Source organism: Terrapene carolina, unplaced genomic scaffold (assembly GCF_002925995.2).
Source record: "Terrapene carolina triunguis isolate 2854851 unplaced genomic scaffold, T_m_triunguis-2.0 Scaffold85, whole genome shotgun sequence".
NCBI lineage: Eukaryota > Metazoa > Chordata > Testudines > Emydidae > Terrapene > Terrapene triunguis.
The window spans coordinates 23,180,292-23,206,225 of record NW_020664436.1 but is presented as its reverse complement, the minus strand read 5'-3'; the positions used below and the strand labels follow the sequence as shown (position 1 = coordinate 23,206,225).

Sequence of the window (25,934 nt, the reverse complement as noted above, 5' to 3'; positions counted from 1 at the left end):
ATTTCCTTGGGTAAATTCTCTCCAGAAACTCGAAGTTTTATTTTCTCTGTCCCACTACAATTAATCGCTTTTGTGAGCTGCTCAAAAGATATTTCCTACTTTGCACCTGCCGATTTGATCCTGGTATAATGTTATTGTGTGCCCTCTAAATGGCATTTCCTTTTGTCTGTCTCTTTCAACTAACTTTTCTATAGCAGATCCTGTAAATGGGCCTTCATACAGTGTATTTTCAGGATCAGGTGGACAATTTGTATTGCATTATGCCTCATAATAAAAATGGTTGGTATCATTTCTTAAAAATGATAATTGTGATTGGGCCTCTTGTTTTTTGAGGTATGTAGGTGATGAAGGCATCTTACTCATTCATTGTTCATTCCTTCTTGTCTGCAGACCCATCAGCACTGCTGCTTTCAGAATCTGGTATATATCACTACATCTAATTCCCCCTCTTTTCTTTGCACTAAAAAGCGACAGAGTCCTGTGGCACCTTATAGACTACCAGTGGAAATTTCAGGAACCAATCCGTGCAACTCTGCCTACATATCTACACCAGCGACACCATCACAGGACCTAACCAGATCAGCCACAACATCACCGGTTCTTTCACCTGCACATCCACCAATGTAATATACGCCATCATGTGCCAGCAATGCCCCTCTGCTATGTACATTGGCCAAACTGGACAGTCCGTACGTAAAAGGATAAATGGACACAAGTCAGATATTAGGAATGGCAATATACAAAAACCTGTAGGAGAACACTTCAGTCTCCCTGGACACACAATAGCAGATTTAAAGGTAGCCATCCTGCAGCAAACAAACTTCAGGACCAGACTTCAAAGAGAAACTGCTGAGCTTCAGTTCATTAGCAAATTTGACACCATCAGCTCAAGATTAAACAAAGACTGTGAATGGCTAGCCAACTACAAAAGCAGTTTCTCCTCCCTTGGTGTTCACACCTCAACTGCTAGAAGAGGGCCTCATACTCCCTGATTGAACTAACCTCGTTATCTCTAGACTGATTCTTGCCTGCATATTTATACCTGCCTCTGGAAAATTCCACTACATGCATCTGACGAAGTGGGTATTCACCCACGAAAGCTTATGCTCCAATACATCTGTTAGTCTATAAGGTGCCACAGGATTCTTTGTCACTTCTTACAGATCCAGATTAACACGGCTACCCCTCTGATTCTTTGCACTAAGCTTTCCTTATGTGCTCATAGACCCTCATTTTATCTATTCAAGTCTAAGTTGCAATCAAACTCTGTATCCTCATCAACAACTGGGTGGAAGATTTTATGACTTGTATTAGTGGCATTGATGGAGACCATAATGGTTATTGCCCTGAGGAAGAACACTTGTTAGCTCTTCAGTTCTTATTATTGCTCCAACAGGTGTTGATCTTTAAAAAGTTTTGTTTAGTGGAGGAAGAAAGGTGAATGTGTGCTTTGTGCTTAGTGTCATTGTTTTTTCCCCCCAGTTGGCTTCCCAGTATTCACATTTTTCTGTTTTGCAGAAATCATTCCTTTGCCAGATGTTGAGTAACATTGGACATGCCTATAGCAAAGCTGGTAGCATACTTCTCTAAATGCAGTATAAATGACTAACCAATAGTTGCTGCCTGGCTTGTTGCATATTAGAAGAATTCACAGTTAAAATCAATGACCCACGATTCCCTATCTCCAGATAATCCCTAGATGTTTTCTCCTGTGAGAGTCATACAATGGAGAGGTGGTGTCATTGCTCTGGCCTGAATTCCAGGTACTGGAGCAACACTCTGGACCACTGCAGCAGCACTAGTCCCCAAATTGCGCGGGCCCCTGTGCACTTCCCTGGTTGCACTGGTTATTCCTCCACCAGTGCTTGAGATCCTTAACAATTATGCTTTTTGTCTGGATTGCGGAAGTCATTTATACTGGTTTAAAGTATGAGAATTCTTTGCAAACTTTTGAGGGTAAGATCCTGCAAGAGCCCTCAGACTTCCACCAAGTAGCCCTCATTTTGTCTGCTGACCACATAAAGCTTTATATAGTATCATTATATGTGCCTCATGTTGCAGTATTGATCTCTCACTGCACAAAATAAAACCCAGTACACCATTGTGGATTTAAATGATCACAAACCAAGCTCTCAGTTTCCCCCTCGCTACTACATTGCTTCTCAAAACAGATCATTGTGACTGTGGTGTGTAATGGGATGGCAGGATTTTTCTGTTGGCCCCCCCTGCTGGTGTCAGAACCTTGTATAAAACTGTTGGTGTTCCAATGGCTCATTTTGGTCTGTACTGCTTATTAAACACCTCTGGATATAAGGGAGATAGGAGTGGCTGTCTACGGAGTGAGAATTGGGGATATAGGAGGGAGGCGGTCCCAGAGGAAAACATTAGGTACCTCCAAACTCAGGGAGGAAGTTTGGGGGAGGTTTATTGTGATGTTGCTTTTTGACTACCAATAAAGCCAAACCCCAGAAGGGAACTGAGTTTGGACACACAATTCAGGGTCTGTGTGCTCTGTTGAGCATAAGGTAGAGACTGAGACCATTCATAGAGTGTCATGAGTGATTGATAACTATGATTAGTCCCTGTTCCAAAGTGGAAAATTCATGAATGATTTTGAGGATAAATCCTTTTATATCTGATGCTTCTGGTAATGGAAAGTAATAAATCACAGAGTTGATTTGGCAAAGATCGCTTAATTACAGGTTTTATTATAATCTCGGTTTCCTTTCACATGGTTGGATACTACTTTTTCTACTGAATTAATAAATTCTATGAGTGAGTGTTGATTTCATATATTTATTCGAGTTAAAAAATTTAACATCTTAAAAGTAGCACAGTAAAATTCCATGAACCTGCCAATGTTTTCATGAAATTTATTAAGCTGTTAATTTCACCCATCTGGTATAATATAATGTGGGTGTGTATAATTATACATACACTCTAGTGAAATGCAGTCATTGCTGGTGAGGAACTTGGTAGTCATTCAGCTCTCATTAACACTGCACAATAGTTTAGGACAAAATGAAGAATATCACATTTAATGGATATTGCTGGGGAATTTTGCCTAGGTAAATTACTTATCTAAACTGGAATTTGGCCCAGGCACTGGAAGTAAATATCAGAAATGCCATGGGATCTTTAATGACCACACATGGGGTTATTAAATCTTGGTTTTAGGTCTTAACTGAAAGATTTATTTATTATTTTGATAGACTACCACTTTATGCATAACCAACACTACTTTCTTCAGCATTCTAGGTTTTCCTTACAAATTCTGATAAGGGTTTATTGGTTACTGAATGAGTGTGTAAGATCCTGGGCCTTGAACCAGGGCCTGTGAGTCCCTAGACCATGCTCAGATTGTGGCCGCCACCCAGTAGCTTACCCAAACTAGTGGAGAAGGGGGTTAGCAAAGCTCTAGCTCACAAAGGCTCTGCTCACAACACTGATTGAGGAAGATGTCCAGCCCCACCGATTGGCTGGGATGCACTATTTAAAGCAGATAGAGGTACGGGAAGTTGTTTGAGCAACTTGGTGAATCCCTGGCTACTACGAACCCTGCCCCCCAGCCTGTTCCTGTCCCCTTTATTTCAGACCCTTGTCTGTTCATGGTTCCTGCTTTCCTGATGCGCTCCAGGTCCCTGCTCCTATGCCCTGCCCCGACGCTGTCTCTGGCTCTGACCCTTGGCTTGGCTCCTGAGTCTGTCTCTGGCAATGAACCTTGGCTTGGCACCTGACTCTGACCCTGGCTCCAGTTCCAGGCACCTGATTCTAACCATTAGGCCTGACCGCCTATTCCCCGGACCTTCAGTGAGATCCAAAAGAACACTGTCTACAGTACAGTTGTAGAAATTTAACCCCATGTATGCAGGAAAGTGATAAATTATTGTGCTCAGTTTAGGTAAAATAATTACTTTGTCATCAAAATGAGGCATTTTATCAAATTTATGATATTAACAAAATGAAATATTTTGACAGGTGTCTAAAGGATATTTCTATAGTAACCAAAGTGACTTGTGTTTTCTAAAAAGCAGAAGGGCATTTTTTTATAATGTTGGCAGTAGGGATATAAATATAATTTTAAAATCAACCTCTTGTGGCATTTAGAAAGTGCCTATTTTAGTTACTGTGATTGCGGTCAGGAGTTCACTGATGGCACTTTCAGGAGGTGGTGCACAGATCTGTATATGCTTTTCTGATTTTTCATCACAGACACACAGGCATATTTCTGCTGTCAGGAAAAGCTACATCAGGGAGATTTGCCTTATGGGCATATACTTGATGCCTTTTCATCATAGCCTGAGTTTTGATATTAACCTCCCCTCTGGGAATTCATAATCATTCAACATGTATAAAACTTTCATGTATAGCATCATACCTTCTCCCTAGCTTTTTTCAGAAGTAGAAAGGCGGCTCCAGATTTTAATTAAGAATCTCTTCTTTTTCATGTTTTATTAAGGATCCTGTGCACTAAGACTTGTAATGAGTTCTATTTTCTTTGGAGATACCATTGTTTTGTTGTCAGCCTTGCTGCCTTAGAGACATCTGAATATTTACCATTCATCCATTATTATATGTCAACTTTTTCCTCATTCCTCCCCTCCCCCCACCTCTGTGGAAGCAAATCACAGATTAGGTTTATAAAACATTTATAGTGGCTTGGGGTGGGAGGGAAGGGGGAGGATGACAGTTATACACCCTAATGTTAGGGGTTATTTTTTGAGTTTTGAGGTGATAGATGGCTAATGTATGCACAAGTGGATGTGCTACACATTAATTTCTAGAAGCAGCATTTCATCCGTAACCCTTGAATGCCTTTGCTGGTTACATCAGAGCCCCTAAAGGTTATTTTATAGATCTGTCTTTATAGGTACTTATATGGCCCCTGCCACCTTAGGGCTCATCTACATTTAAATGTTTTACTAGTATAACTATTTTGGTTAGGGGGTGTGATTTTTTACTGAAATAGTTATACCAGTGAAATCCTTACTGTGAACACAGTTACAATTTGTGTAAAAATTACTTATACTGGTATGGTTATTCCCCTTCCCATATGGGAATAGCTGTAGTGGTAGAAAGCTCCTTTAGGCTAGGTCTACGCTACGGGAGGGGGGTCCGACCTAAGATACGCAACTTCAGCTACGTGAATAGCGTAGCTGAAGTGGCGTATTTTAGGTCGACTTACCTGGCTGTGAGGACAGTGGCGAGTCGACCTCTGCCGCGCCGCCGTCGACTCCGCTTCCGCCTCTTGCCGTGGTAGATTTCCGGAGTCGACGGAAGAGCCATCAGGGATCGATTTTATCGCGTCTTCACTAGACGCGATAAGTCGATCCCCAATAGATAGATTGCTACCCGCCGATTCGGCGGGTAGTGAAGACATGCCCTTATACTGCTATAACTGCATCCACACTAGGGGGATTGTGCGATTTTAACTATACTGACATAGTTAAAATGGTACAACTTTCTAGTGTCATTAATGCAATTATCGTTGTGAGGTAGGGAAGTGCTATTATCTTGATTTTTACAAAACGAGGCACAGAGTTTAAGGACTAATATCACAAGCAAGCCAGCGGTAGAGCTGGGAATTTAACTCAGGACTCCTGACTCCCAGTTCTGATTCTCTAACAGGAATCACACGTTGCTCAGGAACTGTAGGCAAAATAAGATGGGAGTATCAGGAACCCTGCATGGCTCCTAAACTACACGTTTCAGGGAGAGAAAGAAGTGGAGATTCCTGATTTTTAAGCATTTATCCATGCAACCTCAGCATTTTCTTAATATATTATTTTTAATAGGTGCATACCATTTACAAACACAGTATGTCCTATATATAAAAACCTTAAGGAAATAATGGTATATGGTATTTATCGTTGTGCAAGAAAGATATTTTCTGGAGTCTAACAGATTGATGGCACCCATTTAAATGTACTATATCATCTGGCAATTATGAATTGAGGTACACTATAAAGCCTGATGATGATCTGATGGACTACAAGGTAATGACCCATGAATTACAAGTGTGAAATTTTCTTCAACTTAAATATCAGACATGGATTTTCCCCACAAATGTAAAAAATAATTAAAAACTAAAAAGGAAGGAATGTTTTCTGTGTAAAAGAATCTAGGTAAACCATAATTTTGCACATCTTGTTCCAATAGCTTATTAAGAACGTTTCCTGTAATGGGATTCAGTGGAGCAGAAAAATTAAACAGAATGCAAAACTCTTCTGTCTTTTATTACTGTTGTTTTAGCTGCTGCTTGGGTGTTCAGTTGCTTAATTTCCCGTGTTTTCTGTGCAATCTACTGATGTTGCAAATGTTTGTTTCCTTCTCTCTTATTCTCCCTCCAAATGAATCTGCAGGAAGTAATTTCTGTACTGCTAAGGATCTTGCAGAAGAAATAAGATCATTAACATCTGAGAGAGAAGGGCTGGAGGGACTTCTCAATGAGCTGTTGGTGCTGAATGCCAGAAATGTCCGAAAATTAGAGAGAATTAAAGAAGATTACAACAGATTGAAACAAGAACTGGAGCAGGGGGAGTCTGCCTTTGGTAAGTAGTTCACCAGCTGTTGGGTGATTGAAGCTTTGCTTTTGCTATATTGTGGGCAGACCAGTATTCTGCTTGATTGGATGAACATCCCTGTGATGTGTGTGACATGCAGAACATACCATTTTTAGGAGGGAAATTTTGGCAGGACCTTGATAAACAGTAGGTTGTACATGCTCTCAGGCTTTGTCTTGTCATTCATGAGTGACATTTTTTCTAGCTTTGTGTATATTAATTTTGTAGAGTGATTTTAATATCTCTTAGCCCTGATTCTCAAAAAGTCTCTTGTGCTGAAACCTAATTAATAATAATGCCTTGTGCATGTACATCATGTGCATAATCAAATACCTTGTACATAAATGTTCTTGTACTTTTCATCTATGGAAAATGTAGGTTGTCCACAACAATAGGAACCTCTGCCTTTAACATAATTGGATATTTATTCAGGATGTTTGTTGGGAAAGTGTGTAACCCATAGAGAGTGCAAGGTTTTGAAAGCAAGAAGTCTTTATTTAAATAAGTGGTTTAGCGAGAACAGCTAGCAAGTCAACATAAGCAGTCTTTGTGGCTTACTGTTTCAAAGCAGAATCAGGAAATTTGATCTGTGATTTAAGTGAATGCAACTGACAAAGAAGCGCTGCTTCTAACTTCTGTAGATTCTCTGTCTTCTGCCTTCCCCTCCTGAAGCCACCCAGTAAGTTACCAGATAAAGTGGCTATGTTGCTTAAGTAAAAGATGGAGTAGTGTTTAATTGATTACAAATACACACATACTGTAGTTACCTCTGCCTGCTAAACATAATCTTAGAATTGCTTTCTTGAGAAAGAATTCGAGATAGTTCCAGAGTTTGACACTTTTTTCCTACCTCAAAATTTTCTGAGCAGTATGTTGGTAGAAGAGACAAAAGCATTGCTCTTTTGGAAGGATGCTGAGTTGCGTTTCCTAGGTGACCAGACAGGCAAAGCTATCTTAAAAACAAAAAGATGGATTTTGTAGGCCATTAAAGAGATTTAAAGCAACAGTACTCTTGAAAACACATGTAGGAAGGGAAGGAAGACATGTCCTCTACGCTACTAGACAAGTATTTATCCTGCTAGAAACAAGAAAAGATCCAGAAAAGTGGAGCAAAAATTTTAATTGTCTTCCTCCAACATTAATGTTCTTCAACATAAGCAAAGTGATCCAAAAGCAGATGATGAAGCATGCTTTCTAATTATTTGGGGTTGCCAGTGGATTGAAGAGTTATTTTTGGTCCCCCAAGCTGTGCCCTTCATATTGCTACTTGCTCTGTTAAAGAAAGGGAACTTTCCATAACACACAATTTTCCAAATGGTACATTTTTCAAATGAGTTCTTCTTTACTGAGCTTTCAGACTGTTTCTGTGAGCTTGTTGAAGCAACAGAACTGGCAGCACTTCAAAGACTGTCCCCTATTTTTTTTTTTTTTGAAACACCGAATGTATGCAATGAAGCATCATGCTGTGCTGAAATTTACTGCAAATTATGACAATAATATATTGTAAAGCACTGAGATATGTCAGAGATTTACTTTGCAGATTGTAGTTTGATTTGTTGTGATTCCCCAAGAATAAGTGAAGAAAGTTAATTCTGTATGAAATAAAACCCTATGGAGCACAAATTGCTGAAAGCTGTATAAACCATTAAAATTATTAGTTCTTCATATAATCTACACCATTTTACTTTTTGGAAGATAGACACTCCTTTAGATTTGAGAGCATCTAGCATGTGAATTTTGGTTGGAAACAAACCTGTGAAAAGTGGTAAATATCTTGTATTTTAAAAAAAGACATGGAGTTTCATGAACCAGTTGTCTTTTCACATGGTACTTTTATGCTTGTAAAATAAAACATGGAATAGTCTAAACTGCAGATGGCACATTATCATTGAGAAGGCTTTCTCTGTGATTGCTGCTGTTTATTGAATGTCGCACCCTGTTTTCTATGGCAGACTGATTGGTGATGAGGACATTTTTTTTCAAGGTTATTATTGCATTTAACCTTTAGCAATGGGCAATTGAAATTAGTTGAGTAACTTTGACTTTGGGATGTTTTGGTGTTCATCACAAAATATAGTCTGTGAGCATGCATATTTAGAAAAATGGAGGGAGAAAGAATAGTAGAATAAAGATGAAGATACCGACTATATAAGGAATATCGATGATAGTAGGGATTGGTAAATACCCTAGTATGCACACCTCTCATTTTTATGATAAACAGGAATATTTTGAAAAACATACCTTGGAAATAATAAGGATAGATGAGAGCTCCTGAATGATGGGCAGGGAAGTTTAGAGGAAGAATATCTACATCACAAAGAGCAAGCAGAGAGAACCAGAGAAATGAGATTCTCTTAAAAATATTATTATGGATGATAATTTTTATTATATCCTTCTGGAGATAGTTGTGGCAGAGAGAAACAGACAGCCGGAGGTCATAGCAGCAGCAAGACTGCACCCAGTCACTAAATGAAGGAGGAATGATGATTGCAAAATGGCTGTCATTGAAGTCCCATGACTTCAACAAACCCTGCTGCTAATTGACTAGTATGGTTTTGTGAAGTTTAGGAATCTCCCTGAAACCCCAATCATGTACTGATGCAAACTCCTAAATAACTAAAAGCTAAATGATTTGGGGTTAATGTTGGGAAATCAGATTGTTCCCCAAAAATGCCAATATTCTGGCTATTTAGGAATTTGCAAAATTAGTATCCCATGTCCTTTTTGATTTGCATTTAGAAAGCAATAGCAAAAACAGCAGAATGAGGTAAAACATGCATTAGTTACCCTCAGAGAACGTAGTCTGTCATATTTTACATAAAAATAAGTAGTTAAAATCATATGTCATTTGATTAGAGAATAAGCAACATAACATTTTCATTTTTTAAAGCAAAGATTTATTCTTTTAAATGAGGCAGTAGATTTATTCTTTTTAAGGAGGGGAAATAGCTCAGTGGTTTGAGCATTGACCTGTTAAACCCAGGGTTATGAGTTCAATCCTTGAGGGGCCTGTTTAGGGATCTGGGGCAAAAATCTGTCTGGGGATTGGTCCTGCTTTGAGCAGCGGGTTGGACTAGATGATCTCCTGAGGTCCCTGCCAACCCTGATAGTCTATGATTAATAAAGATAGAAATATACCTGAACCACTTGATTCAGTTTTCCCAGAATCTATAACAAAAATATTTTGTTAATTCTAGACCATTTTTTCCCCTCGTGCATTTCAGAGTTGTATATTCAGGTATTAGGTGCCTCAGAGGGCTCATCTTCACTGCAGTGCTAGCTTGAGGTATACCTCAAATGTTACCACAACCCGACTCCTGTCTATGCACAAAAATCTCTAGCTCAAGTTCAGTGGTGGTTTAAACCCGAGCTAGATGGCCTGTCAGGGGGTGTGGGTTGAAGCTTGAGTTCTGCTGACTCTTGACCTAGTAATACAGTGGGGGCTCAGCCACTCTGGGCTGCTAATCCAATCATTCTGTGTGACTGCTCTCACTTGAGTTTAACTGGAGAGGTGTTAATTTGAGCTAACACTACCATGAAGACAAGTCAGTTTCCTTTTCTGAATCTTTATACTAGTTTAATTATTTCAGTGGTGTAGTTGATAGTCTTTCATCGTAGACAGCAGATGCTTAATTTTTCTAGCTAGACAATCAGACCAGTGGCGGATATTGGTTGCCTTCTCTTCCCACTCTTGCTCTGTGCTTTTCTTTCATACTACTTTCTATCTTTAGAAAAACCTACTACCCCTGAATCAAAAGCCCCCTCTATTCTCCTCCACACCTCTCCTTGAAACTTACTACTTTGGCAAAGCCTTCCTGTGTCGATCTCTTCATTGACTGTTTCTGCACATCTCCTCTCGTGAACTGTTATATTTTTTGATTTGTGAGCCTTTTAAGAATTGAGTTTTCTTTATTGAAATAACACTTTTGGTAGCGTAGAAGGAGCTGTTTTTCACAAGAAATTTGAAACACTGACTAGAATGTAAGTATGTGTGTTTCTTGTGTTTAAATTGGTCACCTGTATTGTACTTTATTAATATTGTTGATTTCTCATTGTAACTCCGATATAACAAAGCAGACGTCAAGGGAAGAGATTTAATCACACAATAATCAGGGCTGGAATTTTAAATAGGACACATCATTAGCATGTTAATGGATTTTCTCACTTTTTGCCAGCTGCCCAAGTATAAAAGATGTTGCAAATGTAGTGCAAAAATCTGGCTTGGCTTACTGTGCTGTGAACTGTCAGGGCTTCATGTAGGAGACTTAAAAAATACAAAAGGATTTTTAATGAGAATATCAGAAGTATTTTAGATTGCTTTTTATAATAGCGATGTCAACTGATAAGTTAGATGTACTTATTTATATTTTAGGATGAGATAATATTGTTTTGCACTTATTTTCATCTGAAGATCTCCAAGCTCTTTACAAAAACGGCTAAGTATTATTATTACCATTTTACAGCCAAAACCAAGCCATAGAGAAGTGAAGTCATTTGCTCGAGAACATATAGTGAGCTAGTGACAGAGCAGGGAATAGAACACTGGTTTCCTGACTCCCAGCCTCTTGCTCTAACCACTGGAATGCATTATAGTAAATAGATGAATTTGAAATGATCTGCCAACCAAATCTATCTCTAAAGCAGTGCTGTCATGGTAGGGAAAAATTTATTGTATGGTAGCTCAAGACAACCAAAACCCTATTTCAGAAAAGTGATATTTAATTGGAAAAAGCACAATGAAGGGCTACAAAATGATCAGGGGTGTGGAACAGCTTCCATATGAGGAGAGACTAAAAATATTGGGACTATTCAGCTTGGAAAAGAGACGACTAAGGGGGTGTGTAGAATATTTAGGGTTGCCAACCCCACTGAATTGGCTGAGAGTCTACCGGAATTGGCATCGATCTCCCAGTGACTATTGAAAGCAATCTGGGAAATGTTAATAGGCTGCTAAAAGTCCGGTTGGTGGCACTGTGGGGCTAAGGCAGGCTCCCTACCTGCTCTGGCTCCGCTTGGCTCCCAGAAGCGGACGGCATGTCTGGCTCCTAGGCGGAGGGGCGGCCAGAGGGTCTCTGCCTGCTGCCTCCGGGAGCCTGAGTGCTGACTCCGCAGCTCCCATTGGCCAGGAACTGCAGCGAATGGGAGCTGCGGGGACAGTGCCTGCAGGCAGGGGCAGCGCGCGGAGCCACTTGGCTGCCCTTGTGTCTAGGAGCCAGAGGGACATGCTGGTTGCTTCCAGGAGCCACCTGAGGTAAGCACCACCGAGCGGGAGCCTGTACCCCTCACCCCCTCCTACGCCCCAACCCCCTACCCAAGCCCTGAGCCCCCTCTCACACCCAAACTCCATCTCAGAGCTCGCACCCCTCCCACACCCCAACCCCTCTGCCCCAGCTTTGAGCCCCCTCCTGCATCCCAAACCCCTCATCCCCAGCCCGGAGCCCCCTCCTGTACCCCAGAGCCTGCATCTCAACCCCCAGCCTGGAGCCCCCTCCCACACCTTGAACCCCTCATTTCTAACTTCACCCTAGAGCCTGCACCCCCAGCCGGAGTGCTCACCCCCTCCCACACTCCCTAACTCCCTGCCACAGCCTGGTGAAAGTGAGTGAGGGTGGGGAAGAGCAAGCAATGGAGGGAGGAGAGATGGAGTGGATGGGGGGAGGGGCCTTGTGGAAGGGGCAGGGCAAGGGCATGGCCTCGGGGAAGGGGGCGGGGCAAGGTGTGTTCGGTTTTGTGTGATGAGAAAGTTGGCAACACTAGATAGGATAGAGATCTATGAAATCATGAATGGTGTGGAGAAAGTGACTAGGGATGTGTTATTTACCCCTTCACATAACACCAGAACTAGAGGTCACCCAATGAAATTAATAGGCAGCAGGTTTAAAACAAAAATGAGGAAGTACTTCTTCACACAACGTACAGTCACCCTGTGGAACTTGTTGCCAGGGGACATTGTGAAAGCCAAAAGTATAAAGGAGTTAAAAAAAGAATTCAATAAGTTCATGGAGGATAGATCCATCAATGGCTTTTAGCCAGGGTGGTCAGGGACACAAGACCATGTTCTAGGTGTCCCTAAACCTCCAACTACCAGAAGCTGAGTACTGGACAACGAGATGGACCACTCCATAAATTGCCCTGTTGTGTTCAGTCCCTCTGAAGCATCTGACACTGGCCAGTGTTGGAAGAGAGGTTACTGGGTTAGATGAACCATTGGTCTGACCAAATATGGCCATTCTCATGTTAATTACTTGCCTGCCTGCCAGACAAACTGCTGAATTGCACTTAAAAATCCTGTTTGCATTGATTGGCATGTCTCACCTGAGGATGGAGATGAAACCTGCCCGCCTCTCTCAGTTTGCCTAGTTATAATCACTGGAAGGCAGATTTGCCTGCTAGGTTTGCTGAATTCCACTTCTTGGCTCTGTTCAGCAAATTGCTGTACATATTACACTTTTGGAAAAGTGTATGTACCTAACTAATATATGGCTACACAAAAGTGGGAGAACTATATTTTCTTGATTTAAATGCCAGATTGTCTTTGCCAATTCACTTTAGGGTGACCAGACAGCAAGTGAAAAATCGGGATAGGGTATGGGGGGTAATAGGAGTCTATATAAGAAAAAGACACAAAGATCAGGACTGTCCATATAAAATCGGGACATCTGGTCACCCTAATTCACTTTAAGTACAACTTTCTAGCATGAATGATTTTCTTAAGGAGTTATCATCCATGTGGCATTAAAATAAAAAAATCCCTTCACACACACATCAAAACAATGTTTTAACTCTTTGATTTATCTCTCGTTTTTGGGCTGATCCTGCCCTCCTTGTTTCTAAACTCCTATTGACTTCAGTGAGAGTTTTGTTTGATTAAAGATTGCTGGTTCAGCCTTTAAAGCTCTTACCAGCTCACTTGCAGAGTGGCTGGGGCTTTCTGTGAGTGAACATCATTATTTATAAAATAAACAAATTGAGTAGAACAGATGGGAAGTTTAAGGAGTCTGGAATTTTCTTTTCAGAAGTACAAGTATGAAGCATATTTGCCATGCTCAGAGCTTCTACAATCATTTACTGTATGTTTGCAATGTTGTTGTAGCTGAGTTGGTCCCAGGATATTAGAGAGCAAGGTATGAGGTAATATCTTTTAGTGGACCATCTTCTGTTGGTAAGGGCTTGGCTACACTTGCGAGTTAGAGCGCAATAAAGGAGCCCCATGCGCACTAGCTCACTCCCCGTCCACACTGGCAAGGCATGTAGAGCGCTGTGACTCCGCAGTTAGAGCGCTCCTGGTACTCCACCTCGGTGAGAGGAATAACGTTTGCTGCGCCTTGGCTACAACTCACGGGCGTCAGTGTGAATGAGGTGTTGCATTACTGTGCTTTGATTGGCCTCCGGAAACGTCCCATAATCCCCTTAAGTCAAGTGGCCACTCTTGGCATTGTTTTGAACTCCTGTAGGAATGTGGAAATGCCCTTTCAAAGCTCCGTTTCTGACAGCCGGCATGCAAGCCGTTACTGTGGAATACTGTGTGTGAGAGAGAGACGGGGGGGGAGGGGGAGAGGAGATCTGCTGCTGCCTGGACTAACAAGACAGCATTCTGACATGCTCTCAGCCCCCCCAAAACCCACTCTCTCTCCCCCCACATACACACAACACACTCCACCCCACTCCACCCCATTTGAAAAACACATTGCAGCCACTTGCCTGCTGGGTTAGCTACCACAATGCACTGCTCTCTGTAGCCGTTGCAAGAGCTACTAATGTGGCCACGCCAGTGCGCTGTCAGCTATCAGTGTGGACAGACTGCAGCGCTTTCCATACTGTGCTCTACGCAGGCTGGTTTAACTCAAAGTGCTCTACATCTGCAAGTGTAGCCATGCCCTTTGAGAGACAAGCTTTCGAGCCTACGCAGACCTGAAGTAGAGCTCTGTGTAAGCTCGAAAGATTGTGTTTTTCACCAACAGAAGGTGGTTCAAAGAAAGCGATTATCTCACCCACCTTGTCTCTGTCATTAGGTATACACATGCTACATGTTTATACAGTATATTTATAAGGGACTTGTCTTTTAATGAAGAGAAACCTATACAGGGTTCTGGTTTTTGAATACATTTCTTCCAAATATATGGCTTGTACTTGGGTGCTGAAAATTAAAATATACAATTATAATTTATCAAAATTTACCTCAAAATATGGTAAGAAATTTGTCCTATTGTTTTAATTAGTCAGTGTTCAATAAACTATATATTCAGTCATTGTACGGGATGTAGTTAACTACCCTGTAACTTAATATTCATGTGGGTACCAGAAACCATTAATGGATACTTAAAATAATACAGGCTTTGCATAATCAAATACACCTCTACCCTGATCTAACGCGACCCAATATAACACGAATTCGGATATAACGCGGTAAAGCAGCGCTCCGGGGAGGCGGGGCTGCGCACTCCGGCGGATCAAAGCAAGTTCGATATAAAGCAGTTTCACCTATAATGCGATAAGATTTTTTGGCTCCCGAGGACAGCGTTATATCGGGGTAGAGGTGTATTTATGAACAGGGGTCTTTCTGACTCTGACAAACCCACATATTCATAAAATCAAATCATGTTCTACCAAACTAATGATGAATGGTTATTCCAAAGTGTTTTCTGACTGAATTTTTTTAAAGATATATTTTTGTACTCTGTCAGTTTGGGCCAATTTAATCTGTGTCAAAAATCTCCATATAATCAATTAAAAGTACATGGTAACCTCCTTGTGGAAAAACTTTATTTATTTAAATATATAATATTAATAGTAGCTGTTAGAGTGGAAAATAAGGAAGCCTTTTATAGCTTAATTTTTTCTAATTTTTTTAGAAATATCTAGTAATTAATTGTTATAAAACTTTACAGAAAAAAGGGCCATCTGAAAAGCTGTTCATACCACACTGTGACAAAATCATCCCAGGTGTAGTTTAATTGATTTCCATGGAGCTATTATATAAGAAATGATTTGGTCTAATATGTTTGCAGCATCTGCACAAAATAAGTTCTCTGAGCTGAATAGGTTCTCCATAGAGTTTTCACAGTTAATCATATATTTGAGAATGACTATTTGATCCTAAACTGAAAAGATGAACCTTTTGATTGCATCTTTTTAAAGAAATCATTAAAGGGAGATGACCTAGTGTGTAATAGATGGACTTCCATCAGAGGGAAGCTATTCCCAATCACATTATATGTCCACTTCCAATTTGTACAAGGTTATTACTTTCTACAGGACCCAATATATACTCTAGAGAAATTATATGAAATACTTGTCGCTAAAACTAGAAGTTGAAGGGAGTGGGTTATTGCTTTTGTCTACAGCCATATCTTTTTAAACTGTGACCTTGTCAGATTTCACAAGGTAAGTAGAGTGAGCCCTCATTGGTAGTTGGTTATGAAATCCAAGATGTTGTAGGAAATGGTGTTGGTGATTGGATTGGTGGCATTCTTCTTTCTGAGCTGGCATTCAGCTGGTGCTCCAGCATGGTGCTGGGCAGCTTTCTTTCAGGCAAGATATAAAACCAAGATCCTTAGTAATTGTTGTTGTTTTTTTAAAAAAAAGATCTTACCCCTATTCTTGCAAAGATAGTTATATGTTACCCAAATGCCAGTTTGAGTGATTACACTCTGATGGTTTAAATTCCCCCTGCCATTTCTTTGGAGAAGATGTTCTTCACTTTCTGGTCTTAATTGTTGGGTATTGGTAAATATCTTCCATGCTCCAACTCATTAGTAGCAGCGTCTGAGTGATTGTTGAAGAGATTCCTGTCTTTATGGCATTTCTGAAATATTTGGAATCTCTCTGGATAATAGCACTATGTAAAAGTTTTATTTTTGTGAATTTCAAATATAGGATTGATAAAAGAACAATTTAAAACTGGATGACCATTACAGCAGAGTAATATGTCTTCTATAGTTAAGACCAGCTTTTTGTTTAAAGCTTGACTCTAAGTGCTCTAAAAGCTACAGGATTACTTAAAATTTGGTGTGTTTCATGAATGTGTGGAGTTCTGTTAGTCGTCCAAGTTTGGGTCCATGTGACCAAGGGGTCTCGAGATACAGTGCTCCTCACTCCTCCTCCTTCCCCCCAAAAGGCTTTTCTTAAAATGTAGAGACTCTGGCAACCTTCTTTTGCTCACAGATAGAGAGCAAACTAGGGCTCAGATCATCACACCACAGTGTTCAACGCTCCAGGTTACCCCAACAGCATGGGTGGCGCCCACCAGCCCTTTGGAGGAAATATAATTAAAACGTTATTTGAAAAAGATTTTGCTTCTCCTGTTAGGCTAGTTGCAAGCCTCATGTGCTTATTCCCTCTCCTAAGGGATTATTCTGAGCATGGGCGTGGGGGCTAACTATCTGGAAAACTATGTCTACATCGCAGGACCTTGGTGGCTCCAAGGACATGTCATTGCCATTGAATCTGAGCACCAGCCCACAGCAGAAATCTGAAGTTTAAAAAAAAGCATGTGTATTGCTCCAATCTGCCTGTATCAAAGGAAGGATTTTTATTTTGGGGAAATGTAATCTGAGTACAGCAGAATATTCAGAAGACGATGCAACTATTTTTGGAAAAGAAAGAAAACTACACAAGAAAATGTTTGCTAGGAGGGGACGGTGATTAGGGGTAGAAGCGTAGGTAGCAATAAGGGGAGAATTGCAATTGGGGAATTGGGTGAGGGGGAGGGGCAGAACACTAGGAGGGAAAAATGGAGGCGAGTAACAGGTAGACTGGGGGGGAGAATAGTGCAGGGGTGCCGGTCAGTTTAATGGGATGGGGACGGGAGGCTGGAAATGTTGGTCGGGGAAGGCTACATGTTGCAGGAAATGGTGTGGCAGTGTTGTGAACAAGGAGAGACAGACACCAAGCTTCTCTCATGTGCGTAAATCTAGTGTAACACTCCTGTAATTAAACTGTCAAGGTTTTGGGACACAGACGATGGATAAGAGTTCTCTCACCAGCCCTGTTAGCAACTACAGATTGGAAACAGTTCAAAGCACGACCATTATCCCCGTTCCACTATAACAACATGTACAGGCGGGGGCGGGGGGTGGGAGGAGCACTGAGGAATCACATAGCAACCATGTAGCAAAGACCACTGAACTGGGATTGTTCCTAGCTCTGCCACTGGCCTGCCACATGACCTTACCTTCACCTCTCTGTGTCTGTTTCCCATCTATAAAATGGAGATAACGATGTAAAGTTCTTTGAGATCTAGTGATGAAAAGCACTATACAAAAGCTAGGTCTTTTGATTATAAACTAGATACAGTAGCATATCTGCTTCAACCCTAGTTGAGAACTACAGCTGCCTTAATGACCACTAACTCTGACCAACAAACATTTCTTTCTATTTAAAGACCTCGGAAACTAAATGGCAAAAAAATTAATTAACTCAGAGTTCAGGATGCCCGGTGATAGCTCGTGCCCTTCCAGAATGTTGACTTCAGCAAAACCCAATCTTCTGAAACCCAGACAATACAAAGTGAAGATAATAGACTCCCTTTGACTTCAATGGACTTTGGATCAGGCTCTTCATGTGTTGGATGCTCTTAGGTGAGCCTCTACTCCATCCTTCCTTATGAGTAGTGTCCTACCAAATTCACAGTCCGTTTTGGTAAATTTCATGGTCATGGCATTTTAAAAATCTTGAATTTCATGGTTTCAGATATTTAAATCTTGAATTTCATGGTGGTGTGATAAAGCAGGAATACATATTTAAAAATGGCAAAATATACACATGTAAAGTCTTTAAGTCAGCATTTCTCAATCTGGGGAATAGGCTTGTTGACCCCCTTTTGGGTCGAGACCCCCAGTTTGAGAAACACTGTGTGCTTTTTTTATACTTTTACCCCATAGTACTATAGCATAGGGTAAAAGTATGCGAAAGACCAGATGTCATGGCGGAGACCAGATTTCACTACCTGTGAATGTGTTTTTCACGTCTGTGAATTTGGTAGGGACCTACTTATGAGACTTGTTAGTTTAGGAAATCTTCACTTAAATTGAAAAAAATGATTAATCAGTACTTTATGCTGCAGCCTTAGAGACATGGTGAAATCTGACCACAGAACAGAGGTGTTAGTTCTTTAGGTATTATGGTATTCACAAGGTAGTAAAAATGTAGTTACACGAGGCAGAGTTTGATCAGCACTTTTGAAAATTACCAAGGATCTTTAGTTACCACAAATGCTTACGGCTGCCAGATTTTACAACTTTTATTTTGTTCCCTTATACCAGTATAAATATAATGTAACTCTATTTGAATCAACGATATACATGAGCATAAAAATTGTCCTCTAACACCATGCTAAGGTATTGGTTTGGTAACCACATAGAAAATACCGGAAACCTACTGACCTCTATACTTACCTACATGCCTCCAACTTTCATCCAGACTACATCACACGATCCATTGTCTACAGCCAAGCTCTAAGATACAACCACATTTGCTCCAATCCCTCAGACAGAGACAAACACCTACAAGATCTCTTTCAAGCATTCTTAAAACTACAATACCCACCTGCTGAAGTGAAGAAACAGATTGACAGAGTCAGAAGAATACCCAGAAGTCACCTACTCCAGGACAGGCCCAACAAAGAAAATAACAGAACGTCACTAGCCGTTACCTCCAGCCCCCAACTAAAACCTCTCCAGGGCATCATCAAGGATCTACAACCTATCCTGAAGGACGATCCCTCACTCTCACAGATCTTGGGAGACAGGCCAGTCCTCGCTTACAGACAGCCCCCTAACCTGAAGCAAATACTCAACAGCAACCACACACCACACAAGAAAAACACGAATCCAGGAACCTATCCTTGTAACAAAGCCCGTTGCCAACTCTGTCCACATATCTATTCAAGGGACACCATCATAGGACCTAATCACATCAGCCACACCATCAGAGGCTCGTTCCCCTGCACATCTACCAATGTGATATATGCCATCATGTGCCAGCAATGCCCCTCTGCCATGTACATTGGCCAAACCGGACAGTCTCTATGCTGAAGAATAAATGGACACAAATCAGACATCAAGAATTATAACTATCAAAAACCAGTCGGAGAACACTTCAACCTCCCTGGTCACTCAATTACAGACCTAAAAGTCACAATGCTCCAACAAAAAAACTTCAAAAACAGACTCCAACGAGAAACTGCGGAATTGGAATTAATTTGCAAACTGGACACTGTTAAATTAGGCTTGAATAAAGACTGGGAGTGGATGGGTCATTACACAAAGTAAAAACTATTTCCCCATGCTAATTTCCCCCCTACTGTTACTCACACCTTCTGGTCAACTGTTTGAAATGGGCCATCCTGATTATCACTACAAAAGCTTTTTTCTCCTGCTGATAATAGCTCACCTTAATTGATTAGTCTCGTTAGAGTTGGTATGGCAACACCCATTTTTTCATGTTCTCTGTGTGTGTATACATCTTCCTACTGTATTTTCCACTGCATGCATCCGATTAAGTGGGTTTTAGCCCACGAAAGCTTATGCCCAAATAAATTTGTTAGTCTCTAAGATGCCACAAGTACTCCTCGTTCTTTTTACTTAATGAGTTACCATAGCAACTTCATATTGGGGGTTTCTTTGGAAGTATTCAAAATAATATCAATATAATGATCAGGCCTGCCCCAGTTTATGACCTGACAAGGACAAGACAACAGCATAAGGTAGTCTTAACTCCTCTGATTTTAATTGAATAAGATATAATCAATAAATCACTTGTAGATCCTCTGTGATTAAGGTACTATAAAAATCAAAGCTGAAGTTTTCAAAACTTACAAAGTTTTGGATGCTGAATTCCCATTAAAATGAATATGAATTGGTCATCCAAAACCTCCAGGCAGCTTTCAGAACATCAGCTGTATGATAATATTTACCATTAGAGCAAATATCATCATCATTTGAGCAAATCACTGTAATTTCACGAAAGGCAGTGTCACAATTCAGCACTTAAGTAGGTGCTCAACTTTAAGTATGTACTTAAGTCCATCTCTGTTCATGTGACAAATGTGCTTAAAGTTAAGCACATTCTTAAGTACTTTGTTGAATTGGGCCTGATATACCTTATTTGGGAAAGGATTTGATAGTCTTATTCTAACCTAGAATTTGGAGCATTTAGAATAACTAACGAAATACTGTGTGAAGTAGTCTTTTGTCTTGATTTTTTCTTCTTCCTTTCTTCCCCAAATATATAAGGAAGAACCTTTCCAAAGCACTACTTAATCCTTTCTCAGAGTTAAAAATTTGGATTTGTACCCAGTGTTGTGATAGGAATTAAGGAGTGTTGAGGAGCACCAGCCTCAAAACAGAAAAACACTAGCAGATTTTCTAGGAAAATGTCCTCTTCATTTCCCTTCCTTTTTTTTCTTTTAGCCTTGAGATGCTGACCTTTGAGAGTGTCTCTTGCAGTCGTGTAACATTAAATACAAAGTTATTTCTAATGCTGATTTAAATGGACATGTAGGTCCATTTTCAAAGTTAAGGTTGTCTTGTCTAATTTTTTTAGCTTGTAAATCTTTAACTAGTGTATTTAGGTTTTGATAAGAATGTCTTTTGTAGGATTAAAAATTATATCTCAAACCTGTTAGGCAGAAGATCATTTTGGTTTCCACTTTCACAACTGTGGAGACAAATGAAATGAAATTCTAAGAACCAAATTCACTGGTGAAGTTAATGACAGTGCATATTGCATAGTAGGTATAATTTGATTATAAAGATGAAATTCACCTTGGCTCAGGGAGCCAGAACAAGGCTCACCCACCATTTAAGTCCCATAAAAGGCTTAAAAACGGGACTTAAATGTTGTATATACTTTGTGTTGGCTGCTTGCACAGGGGTGATTTCACCCAATATGAAAGTAAGTGGTAAAGTGTGGAGTAATTGCCACTGAACCGCCTTTCAGAGTGTGTAAAAAAAGTGTAATTTAACAGACTGGTTTGTTTATCAGGAAAAGCAGTTAGAAGGATGATATTTTGTTTTGTTTTTTAAAAGAAGGAGACTTCTCTTATTTTAACCTACATCCTCCTATTAATTGTATTTCCTGCTAGCTCCTTTCTGTCCCTCACTTCATTATGTTTGTTTTGCACACCCATTGAATGTCAAATTATTGCAAGTTATTGCTGCTTTGCCATTTATAGGCCAAGTCCATTTCTGTGTTACTCCATTTTTAGTTTGATGTAAATTCATTTAAAACCGTGGAGTTATACAGTAGAACACCAGAGTTACAAACTGATCAGTTGACCCCACACGTCATTTGGAACCGGAAGTACACAGATAGGCAGCAGCAGAGACGCAAAAAAAAAAAAAAGTAAATATAGACCAGTACTGTATTAAATGTAAACTACTAAAAGATAAAGGGGAAGTTCAAAAAAAGATTTGACAGGGTAAAGAAACTGTTTTTGTTCTTGTTTCATTTAAATTAAGATGGTTAAAAGCAGCGTTTTTTTTCTGCATAGTAAAGTTTCAAAGCTCAATTAATGTTCAGTAGTAAACTTTTGAAAGAACAACCATAACGTTTTGTTCAGTTACGAACATTTCAGAGTTATGAACAACCTCCATTCCCGAGGTGTTCAGAACTTTGACGTTCTACTACACTAACATAAAATTGGAGTAACAAAGTGGTGAATTTGGCCCTCATAAAATATTCAAACTTTAGACCATTTAGATCCATGTTGAATTTGATTCTAATTCTGCAGTGACTTCTTCTGAAGACATATTAGGCCAAACTCAACCGTGGTGTAACTCATTTGTGAAGATCAAGCTGCAGACTCACTCTTGGCTTCATTGTCCATGAGTAATATGCCCATCCCAAACTCATGCTGATAAAACCTTCATACCAACATGCCATCATATATGTGCTGAATACACCATGTTTGTTCTGTTGGGAAGCTGGGAGGCTTTTCTGATGTTTTATAGCTCTCATTTCTAGCCTTGCAGCATAGTAGATACCATTCTTTGAAAATATGAAAGTTTAAAGTATCAAAAACCCACCACTGGCCCAGGAATAAGTTTGTTGCCCTCAGGGCTGGGGTAATTTTGAGTGGGGAATTACACATCTGGAAGAATAGTAAAAATTATGGCTGTTGGAAGGTGTGTAGAATGTTAAAGTAAGTCCCAGAGAAATGGATTACTTGACCAAAGGCCCAATGATGCTGTCAACCTGTATAGTTACATTTACATATAGCTGCAAATAGATTTCGAAGGGTGTTTCAAAGAAAGGTTAATATTATTATCTCTGTTTTACATATGAGGAAACTGAGACACAGAGTAGATTGGTTTTGTGGTTCATTGGATAGCGTTGTACTTCCACATGGATATTTTCTCCATGCATTTCACTGAGCATGTATATGAGGACTTCAGTTCTATGACACTCTGATCCTGAATTTTTGAAAATGTGAAGGCAGCATTTGGTGTATTCAGAAACAGAAGTTGTATTGAATTAAATATGAAAATGAATGATACAATTGGTACAGAATTCTTTGTGTTTATTTTTATATTAATATCAATTAATTTCATTCTACATCACTGTGCTACTGATTTTTCATTGACTGCATAATTACATTTGTGAAGTTGCCAAATGAAAGAGTGGAGGTTTTGGTAGCAGGGGAGGTCAGTTGGCACTTTTGGCACCCAGGAAAGTGTGAAGAGTTTTTGAGTATGCTTTGCCTCATTCCCTTTTCTTTGAGGACTGGGTGGAAATGACTGGAATATTGGGGAGTTGTCCTCATTCAGTTTGTCTATGCACCAGTGAATCTAATTAGGCAGTTCAAACCTGTCTGAACTATTGTTTCAGGCTGTTTGCAGAAGACAACACTGCATTGGTTTGCATTCAGTTTATATTTTGAAAGTTTTATTCATAACTATAAGGGCTTAGAAATTTTTTGAGAGGACCCACAAGTCTTGAACTCAGATCTGTGGGTCTGCAGGCAACCTTCACATCCTGGCTGCCAACTGGCAGCTTGGAAGTAACTTGTGGACTGATTGGAGGAGTGCCCGATCCCATTGATTGGTCTGGCTGTGCTATTTAGGCCAGAAGGAAGCATAGGAAGTCATTCGTGCAACTGGGTGAATTCCTTGCTGGCTGCTACATCAGAACCTGCCCTTTTTTCCTGTGTCCTTGTCCCTGATCTTCTGCCTTGTTCCTGATCCCTGCCTCTGGTCTCTGACTCTGGTTCCGACCCTTTGCTTGACTCTCTGACTCTGATTCCAGCTCTGTCCCTTGGTTTGACTCCTGACTCCAATTCCTGCTACAGCCAGTAGGGATGATGGCCCCAGCCCTGATCATGACACCCTTTTTTGTTGTTGTTTAAATGGAAACGTAAATGCTGCTGTACAATTCTGTTATAGGATTAGATTCTAAGGCAAATTCTGCAGCAGCAGAAATGTGGAATATGCTCTTTGGGGCAAGTATTGTCTTTTTGTTCTGTGTTTGTTCAGCACCTAGCACAATAAGGTTCTAGTTCATGACTGAGGCTCCTAGATGCTACAGAAATACAAATGACAATAATAACACATGGGGCCTTACCTATGACTTTGTTTCTATGAATCTTACATAATGTCTGCTAATACTGCTATAATTGTACTGTTGTGGTAATAAATACATTTTTAGAATTTAGCTTATGGTACAATATCATGGCCTATTAGTGAATTTTTTCCCCGGCAATATCCATCCGTAAATTTTGTTAGTGTTTTCAAGTGACAATATATGGGTTAAAATCTGTACTCTCAGAAGAGTGTGGCATTCTATGGAAGTCAATAGAGTTGAGTTCACTTACACCAGTGGCAAATTTGCTCAGTGAGTGAGTTAAAAAATCTGATCATTTTCTGGGACATGAAATTTCATTTCTGCTTTGATATTGACTGACAATAGTCTGAAACAGCAGCTGGGAATATGAAAATCTAAGCACAAGAAACCCTTGGGATGCTGATCCTGTATAAATGTAATACAGGATGTCACTCTTTTTATGAAATATAATATTTTTATTTTTCATTGCCTTTCACAAAGAGTAGCTTGATCTTTCTTAAATAAAAATATTTTTGATAGAACTTTAAGGCTATTTCACAAATATATGAAATCCAGGGAGTACAAGTTTAAGGAAGCTTGCTGTTTGTTAATTATTCATATTTTAAAATAGAAGCATTATATATATGATAAATTGTGCCATAGTGAAAATTCCCTTTCTTGTTGTTCTTACCGTTTATTTTCTTGGCCTTTATCAAGTTATTGTTCTTTGTATTTCATCAAGTCCCAGGTGATGGCTATGAAGTAAACAGAAGCCTAATTTTTTAATTGAAACCAAAGGGTTGATTCTTTTTTTGTTTTTCTTTCTTTCGTTGTATAAGCTAAAGTACAAGTTTGGAAGATGAGGGAATGGTGTCTAATAGTTGGAGCAGGGAACTAGGACTTGGGTCTGGTCTACACTTAAAAAATTAGTTCAGATAAATATGGTGCTCAGAGGTGTGAAAAATTCTAATGTAACCCTATGGGTAGATGGATGGAAGAATTCCTCTGTCGATCTGGCTACTGCCTCTCGGAGACATGGATTACCTACAGCAACAGAAAAAACCCATCCATCGCTGTAGGAAGCATCTATACTACAGTGCTATAGCGGCATGGCTACAAAGCTGTAGCTGTGCTGCTCTAGTGCTCATAGTGTAAGACATGGCCTTGGGATTCTTATGCTTTATTTCTATTCACATCTCTCTGACTGTATTACTGTGAGAGTTTGGTCAAGTCACTTAACCTATCTGTAAAATGGAGATAATATTTGCCTGCTCACTGGAGTGTTGTGAGGCTTACAGCCACAGGACTCTGCTCAAACACAGGAGCCTGTGCTAGGAGATTGCATTTCAAAATCAGGGGTTAAATCACAAATAATCACAAAAAGCTTGAGATACTTGGATAGAAGGTACTATAGAAGTGATTATTATTATTTATGATTACCTGTCAAATCTGTACTGGTAGACCTAAATCTCAGAGACCAATTTTATGGGAATGGGGGCGAATATCAGAAAAGGTGTGTTTTTTGTCTGTTCTTTTATCTGTTTAAATCCTGATTTAAAAAAATACATTAAAATAGTGGAACATAAAACTTAAAATGCTGGTAAGTGAAAGAGGATTCAGTCGTCATATCTGTAGCAAATGTATTTGGTTTGATGTGCACATTGAAGGCTTGGGTAAAGATAAACAGAGGCAATGTTTTTTCAAGCTGCATAAGATTAAACAGTTCATTACCTGCTGGAATTATCAAGCGGAAGGCACACTGCATAATTTGGACTATAATCTTTATATACTTTTAGCTGGATTATACTTTTATCTAACAGAGTATATTGA

The 25,934-nt window shown here is 39.9% G+C and overlaps 1 protein-coding gene across 1 annotated transcript in view; it reads left to right on the top strand.

The window, feature by feature from the left end:
• Nucleotides 1-25,934, top strand: part of DISC1 (DISC1 scaffold protein) — a 339,029-nt gene that overhangs the window by 156,719 nt on the left and 156,376 nt on the right. Inside the window, 1 exon segment of the mRNA XM_024209411.3 lies at nt 6,363-6,551. Coding sequence (XP_024065179.3) covers nt 6,363-6,551 — 189 coding nt within the window.